General features: G+C 56.4%; 1 protein-coding gene and 1 long non-coding RNA gene across 5 annotated transcripts; one reads left to right on the plus strand and one right to left on the minus strand.

Annotated features, from left to right (window-relative positions):
• The first annotated feature begins 552 nt into the window (after positions 1-552).
• LOC138826330 (arylsulfatase L-like) lies at positions 553-9,598 on the plus strand. The gene is made up of 10 exons (XM_070021409.1): positions 553-565; positions 1,570-1,734; positions 3,149-3,270; positions 4,262-4,382; positions 4,685-5,113; positions 6,296-6,432; positions 7,252-7,386; positions 7,475-7,636; positions 8,406-8,618; positions 9,267-9,598. Coding segments are annotated over exons 1-10 (1,818 nt in total). The 5' UTR covers positions 553-563.
• Positions 9,599-12,315: 2,717 nt separating this feature from the next.
• On the minus strand, positions 12,316-16,641 carry LOC138826332 (uncharacterized). 4 transcript variants are annotated; one of them, XR_011371682.1, is made up of 6 exons: positions 16,560-16,641; positions 15,414-15,454; positions 15,190-15,213; positions 14,242-14,271; positions 13,624-13,882; positions 12,316-12,423 (listed from the first exon to the last, which is right to left on the minus strand). It is a non-coding gene; the product is annotated as an uncharacterized lncRNA (long non-coding RNA). The 4 variants fall into 4 exon arrangements; XR_011371683.1 differs by lacking the exon at positions 12,316-12,423 and adding an exon at positions 12,549-12,659; XR_011371681.1 differs by lacking the exon at positions 12,316-12,423 and having other exon boundaries at positions 12,675-13,736; positions 13,842-13,882.
• Positions 16,642-23,411: the final 6,770 nt, after the last annotated feature.

Consider the following 23,411-nt stretch of genomic DNA (forward strand, 5'->3'; position numbering starts at 1 on the left):
TCCTGAGACCCTCATTTTCTCCCCAGCATAGGCCACGCCCTCCTGACCACAGGCCACGCCCCCTGAGACCTTCACTACATTCCCAGCACAGGCCAAGCCCTCCTGAGTCCCTCACTTCCTCCCCAGCCCAGGCCACGCCCTCCTGAGCTCTGGCCACGGCCTACTGAGCGCAGGCCATGCCCCCTGGGCACAGGCCACCCTCCCTGACGGTCCTGACTATTATTGCAGCCTTCCATGTAGTTCTCGAGGTTTCCCGCCTCCCCTTCCTCCTGCCTCTGCCAGGCCTGGATATTTCTTGGCGCCCAGCCCAGCAACTCCGGGCTTTTCCCTTCCTTCCCCGCCTTCCCCTTCAGCACCACATCCTGTTCCTTTCTAAGGAACAAAGGGGACTTTTATTTTGGAGGGGGGGGAATGTTGTGCTTTCCAAGGAACAAGGGGACTTTTATTTTGGAGGGATGTTGTGGAGTTCTGGCTGCTGGAGTGACATGGACATTTGAGCCCTGCGAGCTTCCTGGCTGGCAGGGAGAGCAGCAGGCCCAGGCGCTGATGGCAGAGAACTGTGGATGTGAGTTCGTCCTCTGGGGAACACGGGGAGAGGTGTGGGGACCGGGGGTGGGAGGGCTTCGATTGTTCTATGAAGCCCCCCCCCGATGTTCCACCATGCCCCGGGGTGGGGGTTGCAGGGCCCCGCCACAGGCCTGGAAAGACGAGGTGAGGGGCTGATGTACTGGTGGGGGCAACAGCAGCCTGGCCCTGGGGTGGCCGGATGTTACTCAGCTCTTCCCCACTTCCTGCTTCCAGCATTCTCTTCCATGAAACGGGGAGCATCATGGGAAGGACGGGATCCTGGATGCCAAGTTGGTCAGGAGAGGGCCTGGAGGGAGGGGGAGTCCTTCCATCCCTCTTCCCATTCACCCATCCATCCATCCACCCATCCATCCATCCACCCAACCATCCATCCACTCACCCACCCATCCATTCATCCATCCATCCATCCATCCATCCACCCATCCATCCATCAATCCATATCCCCATCCATCCATCCACCCACCCACCTATTCATCTACCCATCCACCTATTCATCCATCCACCTATTCATCCATCCATCCACCCACCCATCCATCCACCCACCCATCCATCCATCCATCCATCCATCCAACCATTCATCCATCCACCCACCCATCCATCCACCCATCCATCCATACACCCAACCACCCATCCATCCACCCATCCACCCACCCATCCATCCATCCACCCATCCATCCATCCACTGTGCATCCATCCATCCACCCATCCATCCATCCACCCATCCACCTATCCATCCATCCATCCATCCATCCATACATACATACATACATCCACCCATCCACCCATCCATCCACCCATCCATCCATCCATCCACCCATCCATTCATCCACCCATTCCCCATCCATTCATCCATCCAACCATCCATCCATCCACCCATCCATTCACCCATCCATCCATCCATCCACCCATCCACCTATCCATCCATCCATCCACCCATCCATCCACCCATCCACCCCTCCTCCTCCTCTCTCTCCTCCTCAGGTTGCACAGCGGCTGCGCAGCCCCACCCCTCGCCTTCCTCCTCCTCCTCCTCCTCCCCCCTGGCCCTTGCGCAGGCCCCACCCCCTCGCGCCCCAACTTCCTGCTGCTCTTGGCCGATGACCTGGGCCTGGGCGACCTGGACAGCTTCGGGAACCGCAGCCTGCGGTGAGCAGAGGGGGAGGCCCGGATGTGGGGCCTTAGTTACCCGGATGTGGGAGCTCAGATCCCTGGATGTTCCACCAGGAGAACTGTATAGACATCTAGTAACTCAGTTCCCCAGATGTTGGATGTTAGTGCCCCGGATGTTGGATATCATGTCCCGGGATGTTAAATCTTAGTACCCCGGATGTGGGAGATCATGTCCTCAGATATTGGACTTAAGTGCCCCGGATGTAGGAGCTCAGGTCCCCAGATGTTGGAGGTTAGTGCCCCGAATGTGGGAGCTCAGGTCCCCGGATGTGGGATGTTAGTGCCCCGGATGTTGGAGGACAGGTCCAAGGATGTTAGATCTTAATGCCCCAGATGTGGGAAATCAGGTTCTCGGATGTTAGGTTAGTGCTCCGGATGTTGGAGATCAGGTCCCTAGATGTTAGATGTTAGTACCCCGGATGTTAGATGTCAGGTGCTCGGATGTTGAAGATCAGGTCCCCGGATGTTGGAGATCAGGTCCCCGGATGTTGAATCTTACTGCCCCGGATGTTGGATATCAGGTCCCCGGATGTTACATGTTAGTATCCCGGATGTTCGAGCTCAGTTCCCCGGATGTTCCACCAGGAGATCTGTATAGACATCTAGTGGACCTCACATCCCCGGATGTTGGATGGTAGGTCTCCGGATGTTGGAGTTCAATTCCCAGGATGTTGGATCTCAGTTCCCTGGATGTTGAAGATCAGGTCCCCGGATGTTGGATATCAGATCCCTGGATGTGGGATGTTAGTGCCCCGGATGTTGGAGATCAGGTCCTCGGATGTTAAATCTTAGTATACCCCAGATGTGGGAAATCAGGTTCCCGGATGTTACATGTTAGTACCCCAGATGTTGGAGATCAGGCCCCCGGATGTTGGACCTCAGATCCCTGGATGTTGGATGTTAGGTCCCCGGATGTTGGAATTCAATTCCCCGGATCTTGGATCTTAGTACCTCGGATGTTGGATGTCAGGTCCCTGGATGTTTGAGATCAGATACCCAGATGTTTGGCCCTCAGGTCCCCGGATGTTGGGCCTTAGACCCCGGATGTAGTAGCCCAGTCCACAGATATAGATCTTAGTACCCTGGATGTGGGATCTCAGGGCCCCAGATGTTGGATCTTAGATCTCCAGATGTTGGCCCTCAGGTTCCCAGATGTTGGATGCCAGGTCCCCAAATGTTGGACCTCAGGTCCCCAGATGTTGGATCTTAGTACCCCGGATGTGGGATCTCAGGTCCCCGGATGTTGGATCTTAGATCCCCGGATGTGGGATCTCAGGACCCCAGATGTTGGAGTTTAGCTCCTGGGATTTTGGGCATTAGATCCCCGGATGTTAGACCCCAGGTCCCCGTATGTTCTTGGCTGTGACTCAGTTTCCCTCTCCCCACACAGCATCCCGCACCTGGACGGCCTGGCCCGCGATGGCGTGCGGCTGACCCAGCACCTGGCAGCAGCGTCCGTCTGCAGCCCAAGCCACGCAACCTTCCTGACGGGACGCTACCCTGTGCGCCTGGGTCAGTATGGGGGGGTGGGACATCCGGGGAATGGAAGGAGCAGTGGGGGGGGGAGGCGGGGTCGGGACATCCGGGGATCTGAGAGCCAACATCCAGGGTACTAAGATCCAACATCCGTGGACCTGATATCCAACATCTGGGGATCTGAGACCCAACATCCGGGGATCTAAAGCCCAACATCCGGGGAACTGAGCACCAACATCGGGGTACTGAGCTCTAACATCCAGGGACTTCATCTCTAACATCCGGGTTACTAAGATCCAACATCCGGGGATCTGAGCACCAACATCCAGGGCACTGAACTCTAACATCCGGGGACCTTATCTCTAACATCCATTGTACTAAGATCCAACATCCGGGGATCTGAGGCCTAACATTCTGGGAATTGAACTCCAACATCCGAGGATCTGACATCCACCATCCGGGATACTAAGATCCAACAACCGGGAACCTGAGCCCCAACATCCGGGGAACTGAGCTCCAACATCTGGGGATCTGAGGGCCAACATACCCGAATCTGGGCTCCAATATACGGGGTAGTAAGATCCAACATCCAGGGAACTGAGCTACAACATTCGGGTAACTGAAGTCCAACATCTGGGGTCCTGATATCCACCATACAGGGCACTGAACTCCATCATCCGGGGATGAGGGCCAACATCCGGGATACTAACATCCAACATCCGGGGAACTGAGGCCCAACATCTAGGGCACGGAGGTCAACCAGAGGGAGGGGAGGACTTCTCTGAGGATCTCAGGTTCAAATCCCTGAGACTCTGGGACTTCCCCCCTGAACCACCAGGAAACCGGAAGTGATGCCATATTGGTTTCCCCCGAGGGCTCCCAGGGCTGGGGTCCTTTCCACCCCGGGTGGGCAGGTCCCAGGCTATCCCAGACACAGCAGGCCTTCCCCCTGAAGGTGCTAGATGCCCCCTCCTTACCCAGGACGCCATCATCACTGACCTAGGGTCCTTCTCCTCTCTCTTGGAAGGCATGGTGACCACCAACGGGGCGCGCGTGCTGCAGTGGGCAGCCGTGTCTGGCGGGCTGCCCACTTCCGAGATCACCTTCGCCAAGATCCTGCAGCAGCAGGGATATGCCACTGGCCTCATAGGAAAGAGAGAAGTCATCCATCCACCCATCCATCCATCCATCCACCCCTCCATCCATCCATCCATCCACCCATCCACCCATCCATCCATCCATCCACTCATCCATCCATCCATCCACCCATCCACCTATTCATCCATCCATCCATCCACCCACCCATCCATCCATCCATCCATCCATCCATCCATCCACCCATCCATCCACCCACCCATCCATCCACCCATCCATCCACCCATCCACCCATCCACCCATCCATCCACCCATCCACCCATCCATTCACTCATCCATCCATCTCTTCCCCTCCAGGCAAATGGCACCTGGGCCTCAACTGTGAGTCCCCCACTCACCACTGCCACCACCCCCTGAACCATAGGTTCGACTCCTTCTTCGGGGTCCCCTTCACCCTGATGGGGGACAGCCTGCAAGCGGAGCCCTCGGAGAAGCGAGTGCGTCTGCAAGGGCCCCTGGACCTGGGGGCGCAGCTGCTGCTGCTTTCCCTGCTCTGCCTGGCCGCTGGGAAGCTCACGGGCCTGCTGGGCCTGCGCTGGGTGCCCAGGGTGCTGGGCCCCGGATGTGGGGCCTTGCTCCTGGCCTGCACCTCCTGCCTCCTAGGTGTCTTCATCGTCCACGCCGACTGCTTCCTGATGAGGGATCACCAGGTCGTCCAGCAGCCTCTGAGGTTCGAGGCCAGCGCGGGGCTGTTCTTGCGGGAGGCTGAGGCCTTCATCCACAGGTCAGCCTGGGGCCGGGGAGGGGGACAGATGCCATCTACTAGTTCTCTATAGTCAACTGGTAGACCTTAGATCCCCGGATGTACATCCAGTAGATCTCTATAGTCAACTGTCAACCTCAAATCCCCGAATGTTCCACTAGGAGATCTCTATAGGCATCTGGTAGACCTCAGATCCCCGGATGTACATCCAGTAGATCTCTGTAGTCAACTGGTCAATCTCAAATCCCTGGATGTTCCATCAATAGATCTCTATAGACATCTGGTAGACCTCAGATCCCCTGATGTACATCTACTAGATCTCTATGGTCAACTGGTAGACCTCAGGTGCCCAGATGTATATCCAGTAGATCTCTATAGTCAACTGTCAACCTCAAATCCCCGGATGTTCCATCAATGGATCTCTATAGACATCTGGTAGTCCTCAAATCCCTGAATGTTACATCTAGTACATCTCTATAGACATCTGGTAGACCTCAGGTTCCCGGATGTTCCATCAGTAGATCTGCAGAGACATCTGGTAGACGTCAAATCCCAGGATGTTACATCCAGTAGATCTCTATAGACATCTGGTAGACCTCAGGTCCTTGGATGTTCCATCTAGTAGATCTGTAGAGACATCTGGTAGACCTCAGATCAGACCACGATCAATCATTGGTAGTATTGATCAGATCATGATCGATTATTGGTAATAACTGTTCAGATGATGTTCGATTATTGGTAATAACTGATCAGCTCATGTTCAATTATTGGTATTATCGATCAGATGATGTTCGATTATTGGTATTATCGATCACATCACGATCAAATATTGGTATTATTGATCAGATCCTGTTCGATTATTAGTAATATCTGATCAGCTCATGTTCTATTATTGGTCATATCGATCAGATGATGTTTGATTATTGGTAATAACTGATCAGATCACGATCGATTATTGGTATTTTCAATCAGATCACTATTGATTATTGGTATTATTGATCAGATCATGATCGATTATTGGTATTATCGATCACATCACGATTGATTATTGGTATTTTCGATCAGATCAGGATCGATTATTGGTATTTTCGATTAGATCAGGATCGATTATCAATCATCTGATCGATTATTGGCAATACCTGATCAGGTCGGTTATTGGTGAGGTTATTGATGATGGGGGCGGGGTCTGACGTGGGTCCGCAGGCACCAGGCCCGCCCCTTCTTCCTCCTTGTCTCCTTCCTCCACGTCCACGTCCCGCTGGTCACCTCACCCGCCTTCTGGGGCTGCAGCTCGCACAGCGCCTACGGCGACAACGTGGAGGAGCTTGACTGGATGGTGGGTGAGTGCAGGGGGGGAACTGAGGCACGGTGCGTGGGATGGGGGAAACTGAGCACGGGGGTGGGGTGAGCGGGATGGGGAAACTGAGGCACAGGGTCGGGGTGAGCGGGATGGGGAAACTGAGGCGCGGGGGTTGGGTGAGTGGGTTGGGGGAAACTGAGGCACGGAGATGGGGTGAGTGGGATGGGGGAAACTGAGGCATGGGAACGGGGTCAATGGGTTGGGGTAAATGGAGGCACGGTGCACTTGGATAAACTGAGTCACTGGGCATGTTGGGGGTCAACTGAGGCATGGTGCACTTGGGTAAACTGAGGCATGGTGCATGTTGGGTAAACTGAAGCACGGTGCATGTTCAGGGTGAACTGATGCACGGTGCATTTGGGTAAACTGAGTCACTGGGTATTGGGGTAAACTGAGGCACGGTGTATTTGGGTAAACTGAGTCACTGGGCATGTTGGGTAAACTGAGGCATGGTGCATGTTGGGTAAACTGAGGCACTGGGCATATTGTGTAAACTGAGGCATGGTGCATGTTGGGTAAACTGAGGCACGGGGACGAGGTGAGTGGGTTGAGTAAACTGAGGCACTGGGATGGGGGTAAACTGAGGCCCAGTGAGCATTGGGTGTAAACTGAGGCACGGTGCCTGTTGGGTAAACTGAGTCACTGGGCATTGGGGATAAACTGAAGCACGATGGAAATTTGTAAACTGAGTCACGATGCATGTTGGGTAAACTGAGGCATGGTGCATGTTGGGGGTAAACCGAGGCACGGTGGACGCTGGGGGTAAACTGAGGCACGGATCCATTGCCCCCCCCCACAGGGCGACTGCTGGCGGCGCTGGACAGTGCAGGGCTGGGGCGCCACACCCTTGTCTACTTCACGTCGGATCACGGTGCCTCGCTGGAGGCCCGGGCCTGGGGCGCCCGCCTTGGGGGTTCCAACGGCGTGCACCAGGGCGAGGGGGAAACTGAGGCAGGATGGGCGGGGCCTCCCACGTGGCCCGACCCCGCCATTGACCTTTGCCCTTCGCTCCCCCCTTGCAGGTGGCAAAGGCATGGGTGGCTGGGAGGGTGGCATCCGGGTTCCCGGGCTGGCGTGCTGGCCTGGGACGCTGCCTGCAGGGCGCCTGGTGCCTGAGCCCACCAGCCTCATGGACCTGTTCCCCACCGTGGTGCGCCTGGCCGGGGCTGGGTTCCGGCGGACAGGTAGTCGTTCGCCGGCCTGGGTCCCCACGGGGTGGGGGGGAAGGGAGGTCATCCGGGGCCTCAGGGATCCTGAGGGGGGGAGGCTGAGGCCTGCACATCCGGGTCTCTGGGGGCTCAGAAGCCTACACATCCGGGTCTCTGAGGGCTCAGACCTGCACATCCGGGTCTCTGGGGGCTCAGGAGCCTGCACATCCGGGTCTCTAAGACCCAAGACCCGGGGCTCAGGCATGGACATCCGGGTCTCTGAGGTCTCAGAAGCCTTTACATCCGGGTAACTAAGGGCTCAGGCCTGCAAATCCGGGCCTCTGAGCACTCAGAAGCCTGGATATCTGGGTCTCTGAGGACTCAGGCCTTCATATCGGGGTCTCTAAGGCATCAGGGCTGCACATCCAGGTCTCTGAGTACCTAGGCCCAGGTCTCAGTCCTGGACATCCGGGTCTCTGAGGGCTCAGGACTGCACATCTGGGTCTCTGAGGGCTCAGAAGCCTGCACATCCAGGTCTCTGGGATCTCAGGCCTGCACATCCGGGTCTCTGGGGGCTCAGAAGCATGGACATCCGGGTCTCTGAGCGCTCAGAAGCTTGGATATTCGGCTCTCTGAGGCCTCAGGCCTACACATCCAGGTCTCTAAGACCAGAGGCCTGGGTCTTAGACCTGCACATCCGGGTCTCTGAGGGCTCAGAAACCTGGACATCTGGGTCTCTGGGATCTCTGGCCTGCACATCCGGGCCTCTGAGCACTCAGAAGCCTGCACATCCGGGTCTCTACAGGCTCAAGCCTTGACATCCGGGTCTCTGGGGGCTCTGGCCTGCACATCCGAGTCTCTGAGCGCTCAGAAGCCTGCACATCCGGGTCCCGCAGGGAGGTGGACGGCGAGGACCTGATGCCCGCGCTGCTGAGGACAGCGCAGGCCGCAGGCCACAACTTCCTGCTGCACTACTGCGAGGCCCGGCTGCACGCCGTGCGCTGGTTCAACCGCCCAAGTGAGTGCCTCAACCTCCGCCGGGCCCCAGGGCGGGGGAGGGAGCTGCATGCGAGCGCGCAGGGACCCGGATGCAAGGCCTGGGGTGGGAGACCTGGATGTGGGAATCCTCGGATGTGGGAATCCCGGGATGTGAGGACCTGGATGGAAGGCATGAGATGGGAATCCCCGGATGTAAGGTCCCGGATGTGAAGTCCCCGATGGGAATTCCCAGATGTGAGACTCCAGATGTGAGGTAGTGGATGAGAATCCCTGGATGTGAGGCCCCGGATGTGAGATCCCGGATGTGAGGCCTCGGATGGGAATCCCCAGATGTGAGGCCCCGGATGTGAGGTCCCAGATGGGAATCCCTGGCTGTGAGGTCCCGGATGTGAGGCCCTGCATGTGAATCCCCGGATGTGAAGTACCACATGTGAATCCCCGGATGTGAGGGCCTGGATGTGAATCCCTGGATGTGAGGTCCTAGATGGGAATCCCCGGATGTGAATACCCAGATGTGAGGTCCTGGATGGGAATCCCGGATGTAAGGTCTTGCGTGTGAATGCCCTGATGTGAATCCCCGGATGTGATGTCCTGGATGTGAATTCCCAGATGGGAATCCCCGGATGTGAGGCCCCGGATGTTACTCCTTTCTCCCCACCCCCCGCAGGCTGCACGGTGTGGAAGCTACACTTCGCCACTCCCTGCTTCCACCCGCCGGGCTCGGGCGCCTGCCTCGGTTTCCCTGCCTGCGCCTGCTCCGGGCGGCGCATGACCCGCCACCGGCGGCCACTGCTCTTTAACCTGACGGCGGACCCGGGGGAGACCCGCCCGCTGCGGGGCCCGATGGCGACGCGCAGGCGCGTGGAGGCCGCAGTGGCCTGGATGCTGCGCACGCGCCACCCCCGCGCGGCCCCGCCCCTCGCCCTGCACACAACACCTGGAGCCTGCGCCTGCAGCCCTGCTGCGTGCCCGGACCGCTCTGCGCCTGCGACCACCTGATCCCCGACCTCTGACCCCGACCCGACCCCCAACCCCCAACTGCCCGGGGCTATGGCAGATCCTGGCCTGCGCCTCTCACATCCGGGGACTCACATCCGAGTATTAAACATCCAGGTATACTCAAATACAGAGATTCCCACATCCGGGGATTCCCACATACAGACTCTGCACATCCGGGGATTCCTACATCTGGGGATTCTCACATCCGGGGATTCTCACTTCTGGGGACTCACATCCGGGGATTCCCGGGGATGTATTCACACATCCGGAGAATCCTACATCCGGGGACTTTTACACCCGGAGAGTCTCACATCCAGAGACTCTCACATCCGGGGATTCCCACATACAGACTCTCACATACGGTGATTCTCACATCCGGAGATTCTCACATCCAGAGATTCTCACATCCAGAGATTTCCACATCCGGGGATTCTCATATCCGGGGATTCCCACTTCCAGGGATGCTCAGACCAGGGAATTCCCACATCTGGGGAAATCTCACATCCAGGGACTCTCACATCCGGGGATTCTCACATTTTTGGATTTTCACATCCGGGAATTCTCAGATCCAGGGATTCTCACATCCGGGGATTCCCAGAGCCAGGGATTCTCACATCCAGGGATTCCCACATCTAGAGATTCCTACATCCCGGGATTGTCACATCCGGGGACTTTTACATCCAGAGACTCTCACATGTGGGGACTCTCACATCTGGGAACTCCTACATCTGGGGATTCCCACATCCGGGGATTTTCACATTCAGAGAGTCTCACATCATGGGATTCTCAGACCCAGGGCTTCACATATCCTGGGACTCTCACATCCTGAGCCTCTCATCCTTGAACTCCACCTCGGGCCTCCCATCCAGGGCCTTTCCCCAGCCTCCCATCCGGAGCCCTGTCACATCCGGGCCTCTCTCCTCTAGCTTCCCACACAATAAAACCTTGTGAGCACCGTACCGCACGGCAGGGTCAGCGGTCACGGGGGTCAGAGGCCGGGCACTGGTCCTGCCTTCCATTTCAGGTCATTTCCAGTTGTTGCTAGCATACAGGGCTGGTCCTGCCTTCCATTTGAGGCCATTTCCGGTCATTGCTATGGTATAGGACTGGTCCCGCCTTCCATTTCAGGCCACTTCCAGTAGTTGCTAGGGTATAGGACTAGTCCCACCTTCCATTTCAGGTCATTTCCGGTCGTTGCTAGGGTATAGGACTGCTCCCACCTTCCATTTCAGGCCACTTCCGGTCATTGCTAGGGTATAGGACTAGACCCACCTTCCATTTCCGGTCACTTCCAGTCGTTGCTAGGGTATAGGACTAGTCCCACCTTCCATTTCAGATCATTTCTGGTGGTTGCTAGGGTATAGAACTAGTCCTGCCTTCCATTTCAGGCCATTTCCGGTGGGTTGCTAGGATACAAGCTTGGTCCCGCCCTCCTCCAGGACGTCCCACCACCTAGATTCACACCTGATTGGCTTATTCCATGAAAGGCCCTCCCTCACTTTCCTAATTCCCTTGTCATTGATCCAGCTGTAAGACACGCCCCTTAGCCCCCCCACAAATCCAACTCGCTGCTGATTGGACCTCACACCACAGTCCTGCTCCTAACTACGTGAACTCGGATTCAGATTGGCCCAGCGGGATTGGAGATGTGGGGTACCTGGATGTTGGACCACTCTGGGGGGGGTGGTTGGGTGGATGGATGGGTGGATGACCAGGCCTGCAAACTCTTCCCCTTCTGTGCCTGTCCCAGGGGACCCCAATGACCTCTCCAGGGATTGACCCAGGTGGGCCTATAGCTCCTTATTGCAGTAGGATAAGTCGAGGTCGGAGGTCTGTGTCTCCCTAGGCCTAGGATGCATTGCACCTGCATGATATCCAGGTCTTCTCTGGAGGGAGGGCCCCATTGGCTTCCCCAGGGACTCCTCCAGCCGCACCCCCTGCTCTGATTGGCTGACACGCCTGTCTCCCACCCAGGGAAGCTGCGGGTCCAGTTCGGCCTCTTCCTTGGGTGAGGTTAAAAGGCAGGGGGTGCTGTCCATCATCTCTGGGCCCCATCCCCTGCCAAGCCAATAGCTGGAGACTCGATCTGTGTGAAGCCACGCCCCTTCGTGGCTAGTTCTGTGGACTCTGTTTATGCCCATCACCCAGAGGTCCCGCCCACTAGTGAATGTATGGGCGTAGGGGCTGTCCTTCACTTCCAGGTCCCGCCTCCTGGCTGTTGGAAGGCCACAGGGGCTGTCTGTCTCTTCCAGGTCCTGCCCCTGGCTGTTGGAAGGCCATAGGGGCTGTCTGTCACCTCCAGGCCCCGCCCCCTGGCTGTTGAAAGACCACAGGGGCTGTTTGTCTCCTCCAGGTCCCACCCTCTGGTTGTTGTGTGGACATTTGTCCTGTCTGTAACCTTCAGGCCACGCCCCCTTGCAATTAGATGGCCACACGGGCTGTCATTCACCTCCAGGCCACGCCTCCTACGCCATCTTACGTCATGTCAAGCCGAGGCCCCGCCCACAAGTGACTGACGGGACGCTCTAGCTGTCCATCACAATCCTGTCCCACCCAGCGCCTGTCTCCACACTGCACAGACGCCAGAGGGGAAGGAAACGCTGCCTGGGCGTGCGCACCGCGCATGTGCAGGGAGTGGCTCCAAAGGGGTGGAGCCTACGCATGCACAATGGAAAGATGGGTTGGGCAGACAGGCCTGACAGCGCGCATGCACACTTTATGTTGATTTTATTCGTCCTTCCCCCTCCAGGCTCCTTCGTCCACTTCTGATTCCACCTGCTGCTTGAGGCCCCAGGTTCGAATCCAGCCTCACACCGGGGAGGGGCCTGGTGGGGGAGGGGACGCACAAGCTGCTGCCACCCGCGGGGGATCATGTGAGGCCCCGCCCCGCGCCTCTCCTCATCCGAGCACCCTGGGAGGGGGCGGTTCCCACCTGCATCCTGGCCCGCGCCCCGGAAGCAGCCTCTGCGACCTCCAGACTAGAAGTAGGTGATGGCGGCACCCACCAGGGCCACGACCACCACGGACACGATGGGGGACACGACATGGGCCAGCGCGCTGCCTGGAGGGGGCGGGACTGGATCCGGAAGTGCGGGGGAGAACACACCCGGGAAGGGCAGTGGAGCGTCTCCCTGCAACTTCCGGTCGGGAAGTGCCCAGAAACAGGAAGCGACCCAAGGTGAAGGGGGGGGACAAGGGTGCCTGACCGGAAGTGCTATCACAGCCTTTACTGGAAGTGTCCATGAACAGGGACCGGAAGTGCCCATAGTCAAGACCAGAAGTTGTTATATACTAGGGACCGGAATTCTCCACAGTCAAGACCGGAAGTTCCTACACACTAGGGACTGGAAGTGCCCTTCCAATCAGGACCGGAAGTGCCTTTCCCATCAGGACCGGAAGTTTCTATACACTAGGGACCGGAAATCACCAGTCAGGATGGAAAGTTCCTATGTACTAGGGACTGGAAATCTCCACAGTCTAAGCCGGAAGTTCCTATACACTAGGGACCAGAAGTTCCCATAGTCAATACCAGAAGTTCTTATACACTAGGGACCGGAAGTTCCTCTACACTAGGGACTGAAAGTGCCCTTCCAATCAGGACCAGAAGTTCCTATACACTAGGGACCGGAAGTGCCCTTCCAATCAGGACTGGAAGTTCCTGTACACTTGGACCAGAAGTCCCCATAATCAAGACCAGAAGTTGTTATATACTAGGGACCAGAAGTCTCCACAGTGAACACCGGAAGTTCTTATACACTAGGGACTGGAACTCCCCATCGTCAGGGCCGGAAGTGCCCATAGTCAGGACCGGAAGTTCCTATATACTAGGGACCAGAAGTGCCCAGTCAAGACCGGAAGTTCGTATATACTAGGGACCGGAAGTGCCTTTCCAATCAGGACCGCAAGTTCCTATACACTAGGGACTAGAAGTCCCTAGTCAGAACTGGAAGTTGTTATATACTAGGGACCGGAAGTTCCCAATCAGGACTGGAGGTTCCAATACTCTGGACCGGAAGTTCACATACTGTCAGGAGTGGAAGTTCTCATGCAGGCTGGAAGTCCCAAGACAATCTGTACTGGAAGTCCCCAGGAACTCAGAGACCGGAAGTTCCTTTTCTCTCCGGACCGGAAGTTCGCACTGAGACCGGAAGTGGAGGCGGCAGCGGTCCGGAAGGCTGTGGGTCACACCCGGGCCCAGATCACGAGGGAACGGAAGTGGGGCGGTCGAGGGGGCGGGACTTACCTTGGGGGGGTCTCCGTGGATCACATGTTCATTGCCAGCACCTGGGGGAGAGGGGGAGGAGAGACGCGGCCCTGGGAGCTCGGCCTCCACATCTGGGTCCCTACATCCGGGTTCCCTACATCCAGGTTCCCTACATCCGGGTCCCCACATCTGAATTCCTACATCCGGGTCCTTCCATGCAGGTCCTTACATCTGGGTCCTTACATCCGGTCTCTACATCCAGGTCCCTACATCCGGGTTCCTTACATCCGGGTCCCTACTTCTGGGTCCCTACATCCGGGTCCTTACATCCAGGTTCCCTACATCCAAGTCCCTACATCCAGGTCCCTACATCCCTTCCTCCTCATTCGCATCTTCTACATCCGGGTCTCCTCCCCCTGCCTTGGTTTCCCCGTCTTACCGTGTGAGCCTCCATAGCCTCCACCGCCACCTGTGAACAGAGGGGGCGGGGTCAGCCCGGGTTCCCTACATCTGGGTCCTTACATCGGGGTACTCACATCCGGGTCCCTACATCCGTGATCCCATGTCTGGGTCCCTACATCTGGGCCTCTACATCCGGGTCTCCACACTGGGGTCTCCACATCCGGGTCTCTACATCCGGGTCTCCACACTGGGGTCTCCACATCCGGGTCTCCTCATCCAGGTCTCCACACTGGGGTCCCTACATCCGGGTCTCTACATCCAGGCTTCTACATCCGGGTCCCTACATCCGGATCTCTACATCTGGGCCTCCTCACTGGGGTCTCTACATCCGCGTCTCTACACTGGAGTCTGCACATCCGGGTCTCCATACTAGGGTCTCTACATCCGGGTCTCCACACTGGGGTCCCTACATCCGGGCCTCTACATCTGGGTCTCCACACTGGGGTCTCTACATCCAGGCTTTCATATCCAGGTCCCTACATCTGGGTTTCCATGTCTGGGTCCCTACATCCGGGTCCCTAAATCCGGGCCTCCACACTGGGGTCCCTAAATCTGGGCCTCTACATCCGGGCCGCTCCATCCCCAGCCTCCACATCCGGGCCTCCCCCCCTTCCATGTCCTCATCTCCTGCGCCTGGCGGGGGTCGGGGCTGGGGTGGAGGCCGGCATCGGGGCGGGAGGTGACGTCTGCGGGGAGAGAGCAAGGGAAGATGGAGGCCGGCCTCCCCCCCTTACCCCCTTCCTTCCCCTGATCCCTGACTCCCCTGACTCCTCCTGACCCGCCCACCTCCATCCCGACCCGGGGGTCGCGACCTGGGCGGGTTGAGCAGCTGCGGGTACAGCCCTGTGTGCCAGGAGTGGGCCATGCCTCAGCTTCCCCACCCTGAGTGGGCCTGGTGTGGGGAAGGGGGGAGGACCCCACTCACCTGAGCTGGGCTTCGGGGTGGGATCTGCGGGCAAAGAGAGAGAGGGTGGTGACCCGTGACCTCCCCTGACCCCTCCCTGACCCCCCCTGACCCCTGAACCCAAGGCCTCAGTGGGTGGCAAAGGGTCACATGGGATTCAGGCCCACACCTGGATCAAGGCCCCACATGAGGCCTAGCGGCCAGGGTGAAGCCATGGGGGGGAAAGGTGAGAGGTCAGGACTCACTGGGTCATCCAGGGCGTCGGCGAGGTCAAAGTCAGCCTGGCCTGAGGGGGGAAGAGGATGGGTGCTGGGGACGGACGGACGGATGGGGAGACAGACAGACACAGAGACGAACAGACAGACAGACCGAGAGGATGACACACGGACAGACAGACAAGGGATGGACAGATGATCAAGACAGGACAGACAGATGACAGACAGAAGAAGCAGATGGACAGCCAGGTGGACAGAACAAGAGGCAGACAGACAGAGAGGAAGACATGGACAGAGAGGAGACAGACAGACAGACACAGGACAGATAGACCCAGACAGAGAGACTGAGAGGCAGGCAGACAGACAGACAGACAGACACAGAGATGGACAGACAGACAGACCAAGAGGATGACACATGGACAGACAGACAGACAGAGCCAGAGGCAGATGGACAGACAGACAGACAATGAGACAGACAGAGAGGAGACGGACAGACACATGGACAGATAGGGGCCCAGACACAGATGGACCTGCAGACAGACAGAGACAGACAGATGCAGAGACCGAGGGACAGACAGACAGACAGACAGACAGACAGACAGAGAAGGGATGGATGACCAAGACAGAACGAATAGATGGACGGACAGACAGACAGGAGAAGCAGATGGGCAGCCAGGTGGACAGAAAGACCAAGAGGCAGACAGACAGACTGCGAGGAGACAGACAGCCAGACAGACCGAGAGGAGATGGACAGACTGACAGAAGCAGATGGACAGAGACACAGACAGACAGACTGAGACACAGATGGACAGACAGACAGACAAACAGACACAGAGACAGACAGGCCAACAGGACCAGGCCCTGGCCTCCAACAACCTGGCCCGACCTGAAAATCCACTGCCACCTCCCCACCCCACAACCCCAGCCCAGCCCCACGCCCTGAGGGGGGGGACCCGAAACCACCAGGAGAGGGGGGGAAACTAGAAACCACCAAAGAGGGACAACTGGAAACCACCAAACTGGGGAGGGAACTAGAAACCACCAAGGTGGGGGAACTAGAAACCACCAAAAAGGAGAGAACTAGAAATCACCAAGGGAAGAAATAGAAACCACCAAGGGGGGAGAACAAGAAACCACCAAAGAGAGTGGGGGAACTAGAAACCACCAAGGCCTCACCCCGGCCTCCTGGGCCCAGGCCGCAGAGCAGGGCGGCCAGCAGCAGCAGCAGCAGCAGCACAGGTCCTCCTTGAAACTTACAAGGCTATGGTCAAAGTCACCCTAAGCAGGAAAGTCCTTGAAACCCCTGTCCAAATTCAGTGCCAACAAAGCCAGAAGTAGAGCCGTGTGGCTTCACTAGTTGAGGCTAGCCTTGAGAAAAGCAGTTCATGGACTGTGCCCAGATCCTGAGTTCAAGGTCTGGGACTGCCAACAAACAGACATACACAACAATCTGTGCAGCCATCCAGCTAAAGCACGTCACCCTCTTGTCCCCAACTGAATTGGACAGAGTTCCCTGGGAAAGGGGCTGGGGGAGCCACTGTCATCTTGACTCTGCCCATTCTGCATGCATCACAGGATTCCGGCCACACCCCCATTATTTCATGGTTCTTTTTGACCAATGGGATACAAGAATAGTGGTCATGCCCACATTCCATGCTGCCTGGTAGATGGACTAGGCTCTATTAGAACACTCGGAGGCTGAGATCCACAGGGGGAAAATCCTGCCACAGGAGCATGGGCCCGCTGCAGGCACCCGGGCCACCAGGCAGCTCAGTGACAGACTGAGCTGGAGCCACAGGCCCTCTGCCCCATGAGCTGCCACCACAGCATGCATGGGGATGGGAAGAGGGACACATGGGCATCTGAAAAGAAAATCTGCTTCCTCCATGACCTACCTGATGAGGTGGACTTCCAGAGTCCAACAGGTGAGCTCCACCATTGATGCAGCCAGCTTTCGGCACACATCCGAACCATCGAGGAGTCCCTCATGGTGTGTAAAGAGTAGAGGTTGGTCTTGAGTGAGCTGTGTTGGGAGAAAGCCCAGTGCATGCACTGGCTGTCCCAGGAGAACATGGAGAAGAGGACAGTGCTGTGGGAGCTGCTGTTGCTCCTCACAGGGGAAGGCACAGACAGCAGTCTCCAGATGCCAGCACAGGCTGAGCTCCCCACCACCAGCACTGCTTCAGATGCCTCAGGGCCTGTGGTAGGTGAAATGAGGGAGGAGCAGAAAGGTTTTGAAGAATTGCAACTTGAAGAGAGCATGGAAACTGCCAGAGGAGAGGTCAGGGTTCCCGACCCCATAGTGGACTCCCCCAAGGAGTATGTCCTGCCCCAGATGCCCCACATCCAGATCTGCCCACAGCTCCCAGGCTCAGAGAAGGAGTGCTCCCCCACTTTCTCCTGTAATCTGATGTGGATGATGACTCTCTATGTGACATACTGACTCTCATAAGCCTTGGCAGCCACCAGAAGTAGGTGGCCAGGTGGCTTTCTCTCAGGCCTCCATCAGCCGGGTGATGGGAAGGTTAAACTGGGGGTCGGGTAGGGCAGAGGCTGCCAGGAGGTGGCCCAAACTCAAGGGTTATCTAATGGCCCATTGGTGGCCAGGAAAGAGGCCCATGTTATGCTTATCACAAAGAATAAATTGTTTTCAAAGCAAAATAAAAAGCCTCCAACAAAGATTTGTTCTTCCAGTCCTGGGGCTTGAACTCAGGGGTTGGCCATTGTCCTGAGCTCTTTTTGATCAAGACTGGCACTCTACCAGTTGAGCCCCACCTCCCTTTCCAGCCTTTTCTGTGTGGAATAGAACCCAGGGCTTCAGGCATGCTAGGTGACCACTCTACCACTGAGCCACATTCTCAGCTAGAATGATTCTCCCCCCTCCCAAACCCATATGGCCATTCCTCAGATAAATAGGAAGTAGGTGGTGGTGTATGCATCAAATACCTAGGCCAGCAGCCATCAGGCTTAGTGGGAAAAGATTGTAGTGTAGAAATCTCTGATTTTGCATGCACGTGGTGTCTGTGTGTGTGTGTGTGTGTGTGTGTGTGTGTGTGTGTGTGTGTGTGTGTGTGTGTGTGAACTCAGGGCATAGGCTCTATCCCAGAGTTTTCTTGCTCAAGGCTAGTGCTCTACCACTTGAACCACAGCCCCACTTGCTTTTGGATGGTTAATTGTAGGTAAGAGTCTCAAGGGCTTTCCTGTCCAGGGTGGCTTTGAATCATGATGGGGGCCCCAAGGAAGCAAGAGTAAACACAACTCTCAAGTACTATCCCTATGGTGGGCTACTCCTGCACCCTGGGGGCCAGATGTGAAACATGCGGCCCTGTTCCATCATCCTCTAGAGTTCAATTTGGGGAAGTGACCAGAGCCAAGCTGACTTTTGCTCACCCTGATTGCTGATGCCAGAGCAGGTCTGTTCCACCCTAGGCCAAGAGAGCTCCTGGAAGCCTGGCTTACCACGGGCACAAAAAAGGGAGAGGTCAGCTCCAGGCTGAGCTAAGAGCCTTTGCCCACGGATACCCCAACTTGGCCTTACTTATCACCATAAGACCTGCCAAAGAACAACCCAAAAAAACAAAATTGGAGCTGTGCCTCCAAGTGGTAGAGCTCTAGCATTGAACCAAAGAGCTCAGGGACAGGGCCCCCAAGCTTTGAGTTCAAGACCCAAGCTGACCTTCCCCCATAAAACACAGGTTGTCTAAATGTGAATTAGTATGATTTGTGCAGTATTTCTGAAGAATGGTGATACTGAAGAAAGCACCCTAATTCTAATGACAGCTGAACTTGTGACATACAGCTATGTGCTGAGTCCTTCACAGGGCACTATTTGCTGGGTCCTTCCCACATGGGGGTTTTGTGCGGAGTCCTCAAAAAGGTGCTGTTTGGTGAGTCATCCCAAAGGGTGCTATGTGCTGAGTCCCTGAGAAGAGTGGGCCATCCTGGGTTTTTCAAAGGGTGCTGTGTGCTGAGTCCATTACACAACGTACTGTATGCTGAGTCCCTCAAAAGGTGTGGTGAGCTACTGCATCCCAAAGGGTCCTGCTATGTGCTGAGCCCTTGCGAAGAGAGGGATGAGGTGAGTTTTTTGAGTGCTGTGCGCCGAGTCCTTTACACAGGGGGCTGTGTACTGTACTTCAAATGGTGCTGTTTGCTGATTGCTTCCACAGTATGGTATGTGCTGAGCCCTTCAAAATTGTTCTATGTGCTGATTTTTTCGAAGGGTGCTGTGCACTGGATGTTTTACACAGGGTGCTTTATACTCAGCCCTTCAAAGGGTGCTGTTTGCCGAGTACTCTACCCAGCATACTACATGCTGAGTCCTCAAAGGGAGCTGTGTGCTGAGTCCTTTACACAGGGTGCTTTGTGCTGTTTTTGGAAGTGTGCTGTGTGTTGAGTCATCCCAAAGGGTGCTATTTTCTGAGTCCTTGAGAGGTAGTTATCCAAAACACTCACACACACACACACACAAACACACATACACACACAAGTTTCACTATGCACCTGCTTGGTGTGTGGAGTGGAGGGGGATGGAGGAGAGTCTCCTCCAGGGGTGGGGCTGAGGGGAGATTCGATCTCCCGGACCAGTACTGGGGGTGGGGTGTAGTGCTGAGCTGAGGTAAGGCTGCAATTGCCATGGTCTGGAAGCCTCAGGGCCCAGTCAGGGCTGCACTTGTGGCCAGGGCTGGGGGGCTGGGCCCAGGGGAGGAGGGGCAGGGCCCAGGGGCACACTTTGGTGGCAGCAATGGCCAGGGGCCCAAGGGGGTAGGGGTGTGTGCGCAGCAGGGGCGGGTTGGCCCAGGAGAGGAGTGTGGGGCAGAAACAGAGCTGGGAGAAGAGCGAGCATGAGCACAAGCACCAGTGGAAACGGCTTCAGTGGCTGGCGGCTGCTCCGATCATAGCGTGGGTCCTGGCTGGTTGCATAGAGCATGCAGAGCCTGCATGGCAGGCTATGGCCGCGTGTAGCCCCTCGGAGACATAGCAGCCATGGCAGCCTTGAGTCTGAGGTCCCGGTTAGGGGAGCACGGGAGAGTGAGCAGCTGCTGAGGCAGAGACGGCGGCCACAGGGGAGGAGGCCATTGAGGGGGCGACAGCGGCTGAGGAGAAGGAGAAGAGGCTGAGCGCTGCCCGGCCATGCACCAGCGGACACCCCCGCTCCTTCCCAACAGCGCTGCCTTTCAAACATGGTGCTGCAGGCTCAGACTGGTGGAGCCTCTTGCAGTCACCTGGCGGAGATGGCGCACCCCTGTGGGGCTTGTGGCCTTGACTTGGTCCCCGCCCCGGGTCCTCAGACTCAGGTCGCGCACCCAGAGTCGCAGCCTACAGCTTCTCCCAGCAGCTCACGTGAGTGGCCGCCCTGCAGGCCAGCACCTGGCGTGACCCCTGCACCTTGTGACTCCACCACTCTACCCCTTCCACCCCATCCCCGCGGACCCTGAACCTTACCTCTCGCCTCCCCTCTCCTGTCCTACCTGCATCTCCCCAGCACCCCACAGTCCGCCCTGGCTCTGCCACAAATGCACCCCAGGGGTGGGGGTTGGAGCTGGGTGTTGACCTGGGGATCCCAACCCCATCCCTAGCATCCAGTGTCCCAGGAAAATGGGAGCTGCAGGGATGGGTGAGGAGCACCCATCCAGGGGCACCACAGAGCCCCTGGTCTGGAGCAGTGGGAGCCACACAGCCATGCATCTGCACCCTTCCTGTCCCTGGTGGGAACCTGCTGCCTTTAGTCAGAGATGGGGAGTAGCACCTCCACACCTGCCTTCTTAGATCTTTTCCTTTTTGCTGGGGAGGGGGGTGTTGGATACAGAAGATAGGCCCCCTTGCTGTGTGAGCCCTTGTTTTCTGTGCTCAGTCACCCTTTCACCTGAGGACATTCCCAGAAGAGCCCACTAGAGAGGTGAGGGCACTGGGGTCAGATAGAAAGTGGATATTTGGGAGAAACACACACCCCCTCTGAGAGACATACACCAGCCTGTACCCCCAACCCCAGCTGTCAACAGTTCTGACTGGGTGATCACATTTCCCAGCTCTGCCAGCTTCTGGTAGTGCTCCCAGTCCATCTGGTCTCCTTGTCCTCCCCAAGAATCTGCCAAGTCGCCCCAAAGTATGTAGGCTGAAAGTAGGGACTCTATCCATGTATATAGACTTTAGGACCCCATCAAAGTCCCCAACAACGCCCCCACCCCAGGTCATACACCACTCTGGAGGCACCATGACCCCCTGCTTTGTATTCTGTCCAGGCTCTGAGGAGCCATGTGTCTCGGGACTCCTTCACCCAGCGTCCTGGCCTAGGGTTTTGGTGAATGAGGAGTCAAAGCTGGATGTTCCCAAGAGGAAGGGTCTGGCAATGGAGAAAGGGGGAGGCAGGATGGTTCTGCATAATTAGAGCATTGTTCCCCTTGGGTGGTTGCCCCTGGTTCTGACAAGGGAACCCCTCTGCTCAAGCTGGTACATTGCTCAGAAGAGAAAGTAACAAACTCCAGAAAGGCACTGCTCTGAGTCTGTGTTTATGTGTTTGTGTGTGTGTGTGTGTGTGTGTGTGTGTGTGTGTGTGTGTGTGTGTGTGTGTGTAAGAGAGAGAGATGAGTCTTCTGTCACTGATTTAGATTTGTGTTTGTGTTTCTGTGTGTGTGTGTGTGTGTGTGAGTGTGTGTGTGTATGTGTGTGTGTGTGTGTGTGTGTGTGTGTGTGTGTTTGTTGGGAGAGCAGGGAGGATGAGAACAATGAAAATATATTTAAGTCACTGGGTCTAGAAAGAGCAAAAGCATTTTATTTGTTGTTCTTTTTTCATTAATGCCCATTAGGAGACCAGCCACAATTTTTGTTTTCTCTTTCACCGTTTCATGGCTCCTTTAGGGAAGGTTTCAGTAGATGTTCCTTTCCACCTCTTTCTTCCCCTTTCCTGCAGCCCACAGTAACTCCTGGGCCTGAATGGGTCTCCCCTAGGAGGCCTGTGTGAACCAGACCAGTGTGGACACCTGCTCTTCTGTCTTCAGCCAGAAGGCTCATGAGGCTACTGTGACAACAGCCGCACTCTTCCAGCCAGACAGTCTGCTCTGGTGTGTATAGTTGGAGCTAATTCAAGGTTGGGAATGAGTCTGCCAAACATAAATAGGGAACGAGATGGGGATAGTAGGGCAGGGGCTGTGAATCTAGGAGGGTCTGGGAAGTGACGATCGGTGTGACATGGCAGATGGTTCACCACGACCAAGGATGAGAGGGGAATCTTACCCAGGGTATTGGCGGTGTACATCTTGGCAGGGGGCTCCAGGCCCCCAATGGTGGCATGGATTCCCTCCAGGGGCAGTGCACTGGTGGGCAGTCCTCCCTGGAGTTCTGCAGACTCCAATCTGTGTCCCTCCTGGGCTGTTTCCAGCTGCGCAATGGTAGGCAAGTGTGTTCCCTCTGCTGGAGCCTACTTGGGATCAGGACATGGCAGTTACCTGAGGCTCTCTGAATGCCATTTTCTATAACCTGCTGTAGGCTGTCTGGAAGGAAAAGGGGACCACTGACTTTGGAACCCTTTAAGTTTGATTGGGACATGTGAAATGCCAGGTTTTCCAGGGTTTTTCCTTGAAGCTGGCAATTTCTACTAATGCTTGGGATTCTGGGTCAAATTAGATGGACCATTTCAGCCACCAAACAATGACGTTCAAAGCAGCACAAGCAGAGTTCCCAAGCCAGATGGTCTCCTGCTATGAACGTCGTGCCTTGACTGCCTTTCTCTGACAGCTGCCGATACTTCTCAACCTCTCTCTAGGGTGATCACTACAGTCGAGGATGTCATGGGGAGCAGAGATTGTGACCTTGTTATCTGCAGCCTACTAGCTGTGAGTAGAGACAATTCCCAGGAACTGTACTGGACTCTGGGAGATTCAGAGACCTGGGATGCCTCAGGGGTCCTATCTCTGGAACATGAAACTTGGGGGCCAGATATGGTGGACCATCCTGTCTGGCCCCAGGGAGTGGAGAGGAGGCCCCTTGAGCCAGGCTTTCACCTCAGGGCAACCTTGTTCACAGCTGAGT

The sequence above is a fragment of the Dipodomys merriami genome, unplaced genomic scaffold, assembly GCF_024711535.1.
Source record: "Dipodomys merriami isolate MVZ:Mamm:240054 unplaced genomic scaffold, mDipMer1.0.p SCAF_1414, whole genome shotgun sequence".
Classification (NCBI taxonomy): domain Eukaryota; kingdom Metazoa; phylum Chordata; class Mammalia; order Rodentia; family Heteromyidae; genus Dipodomys; species Dipodomys merriami.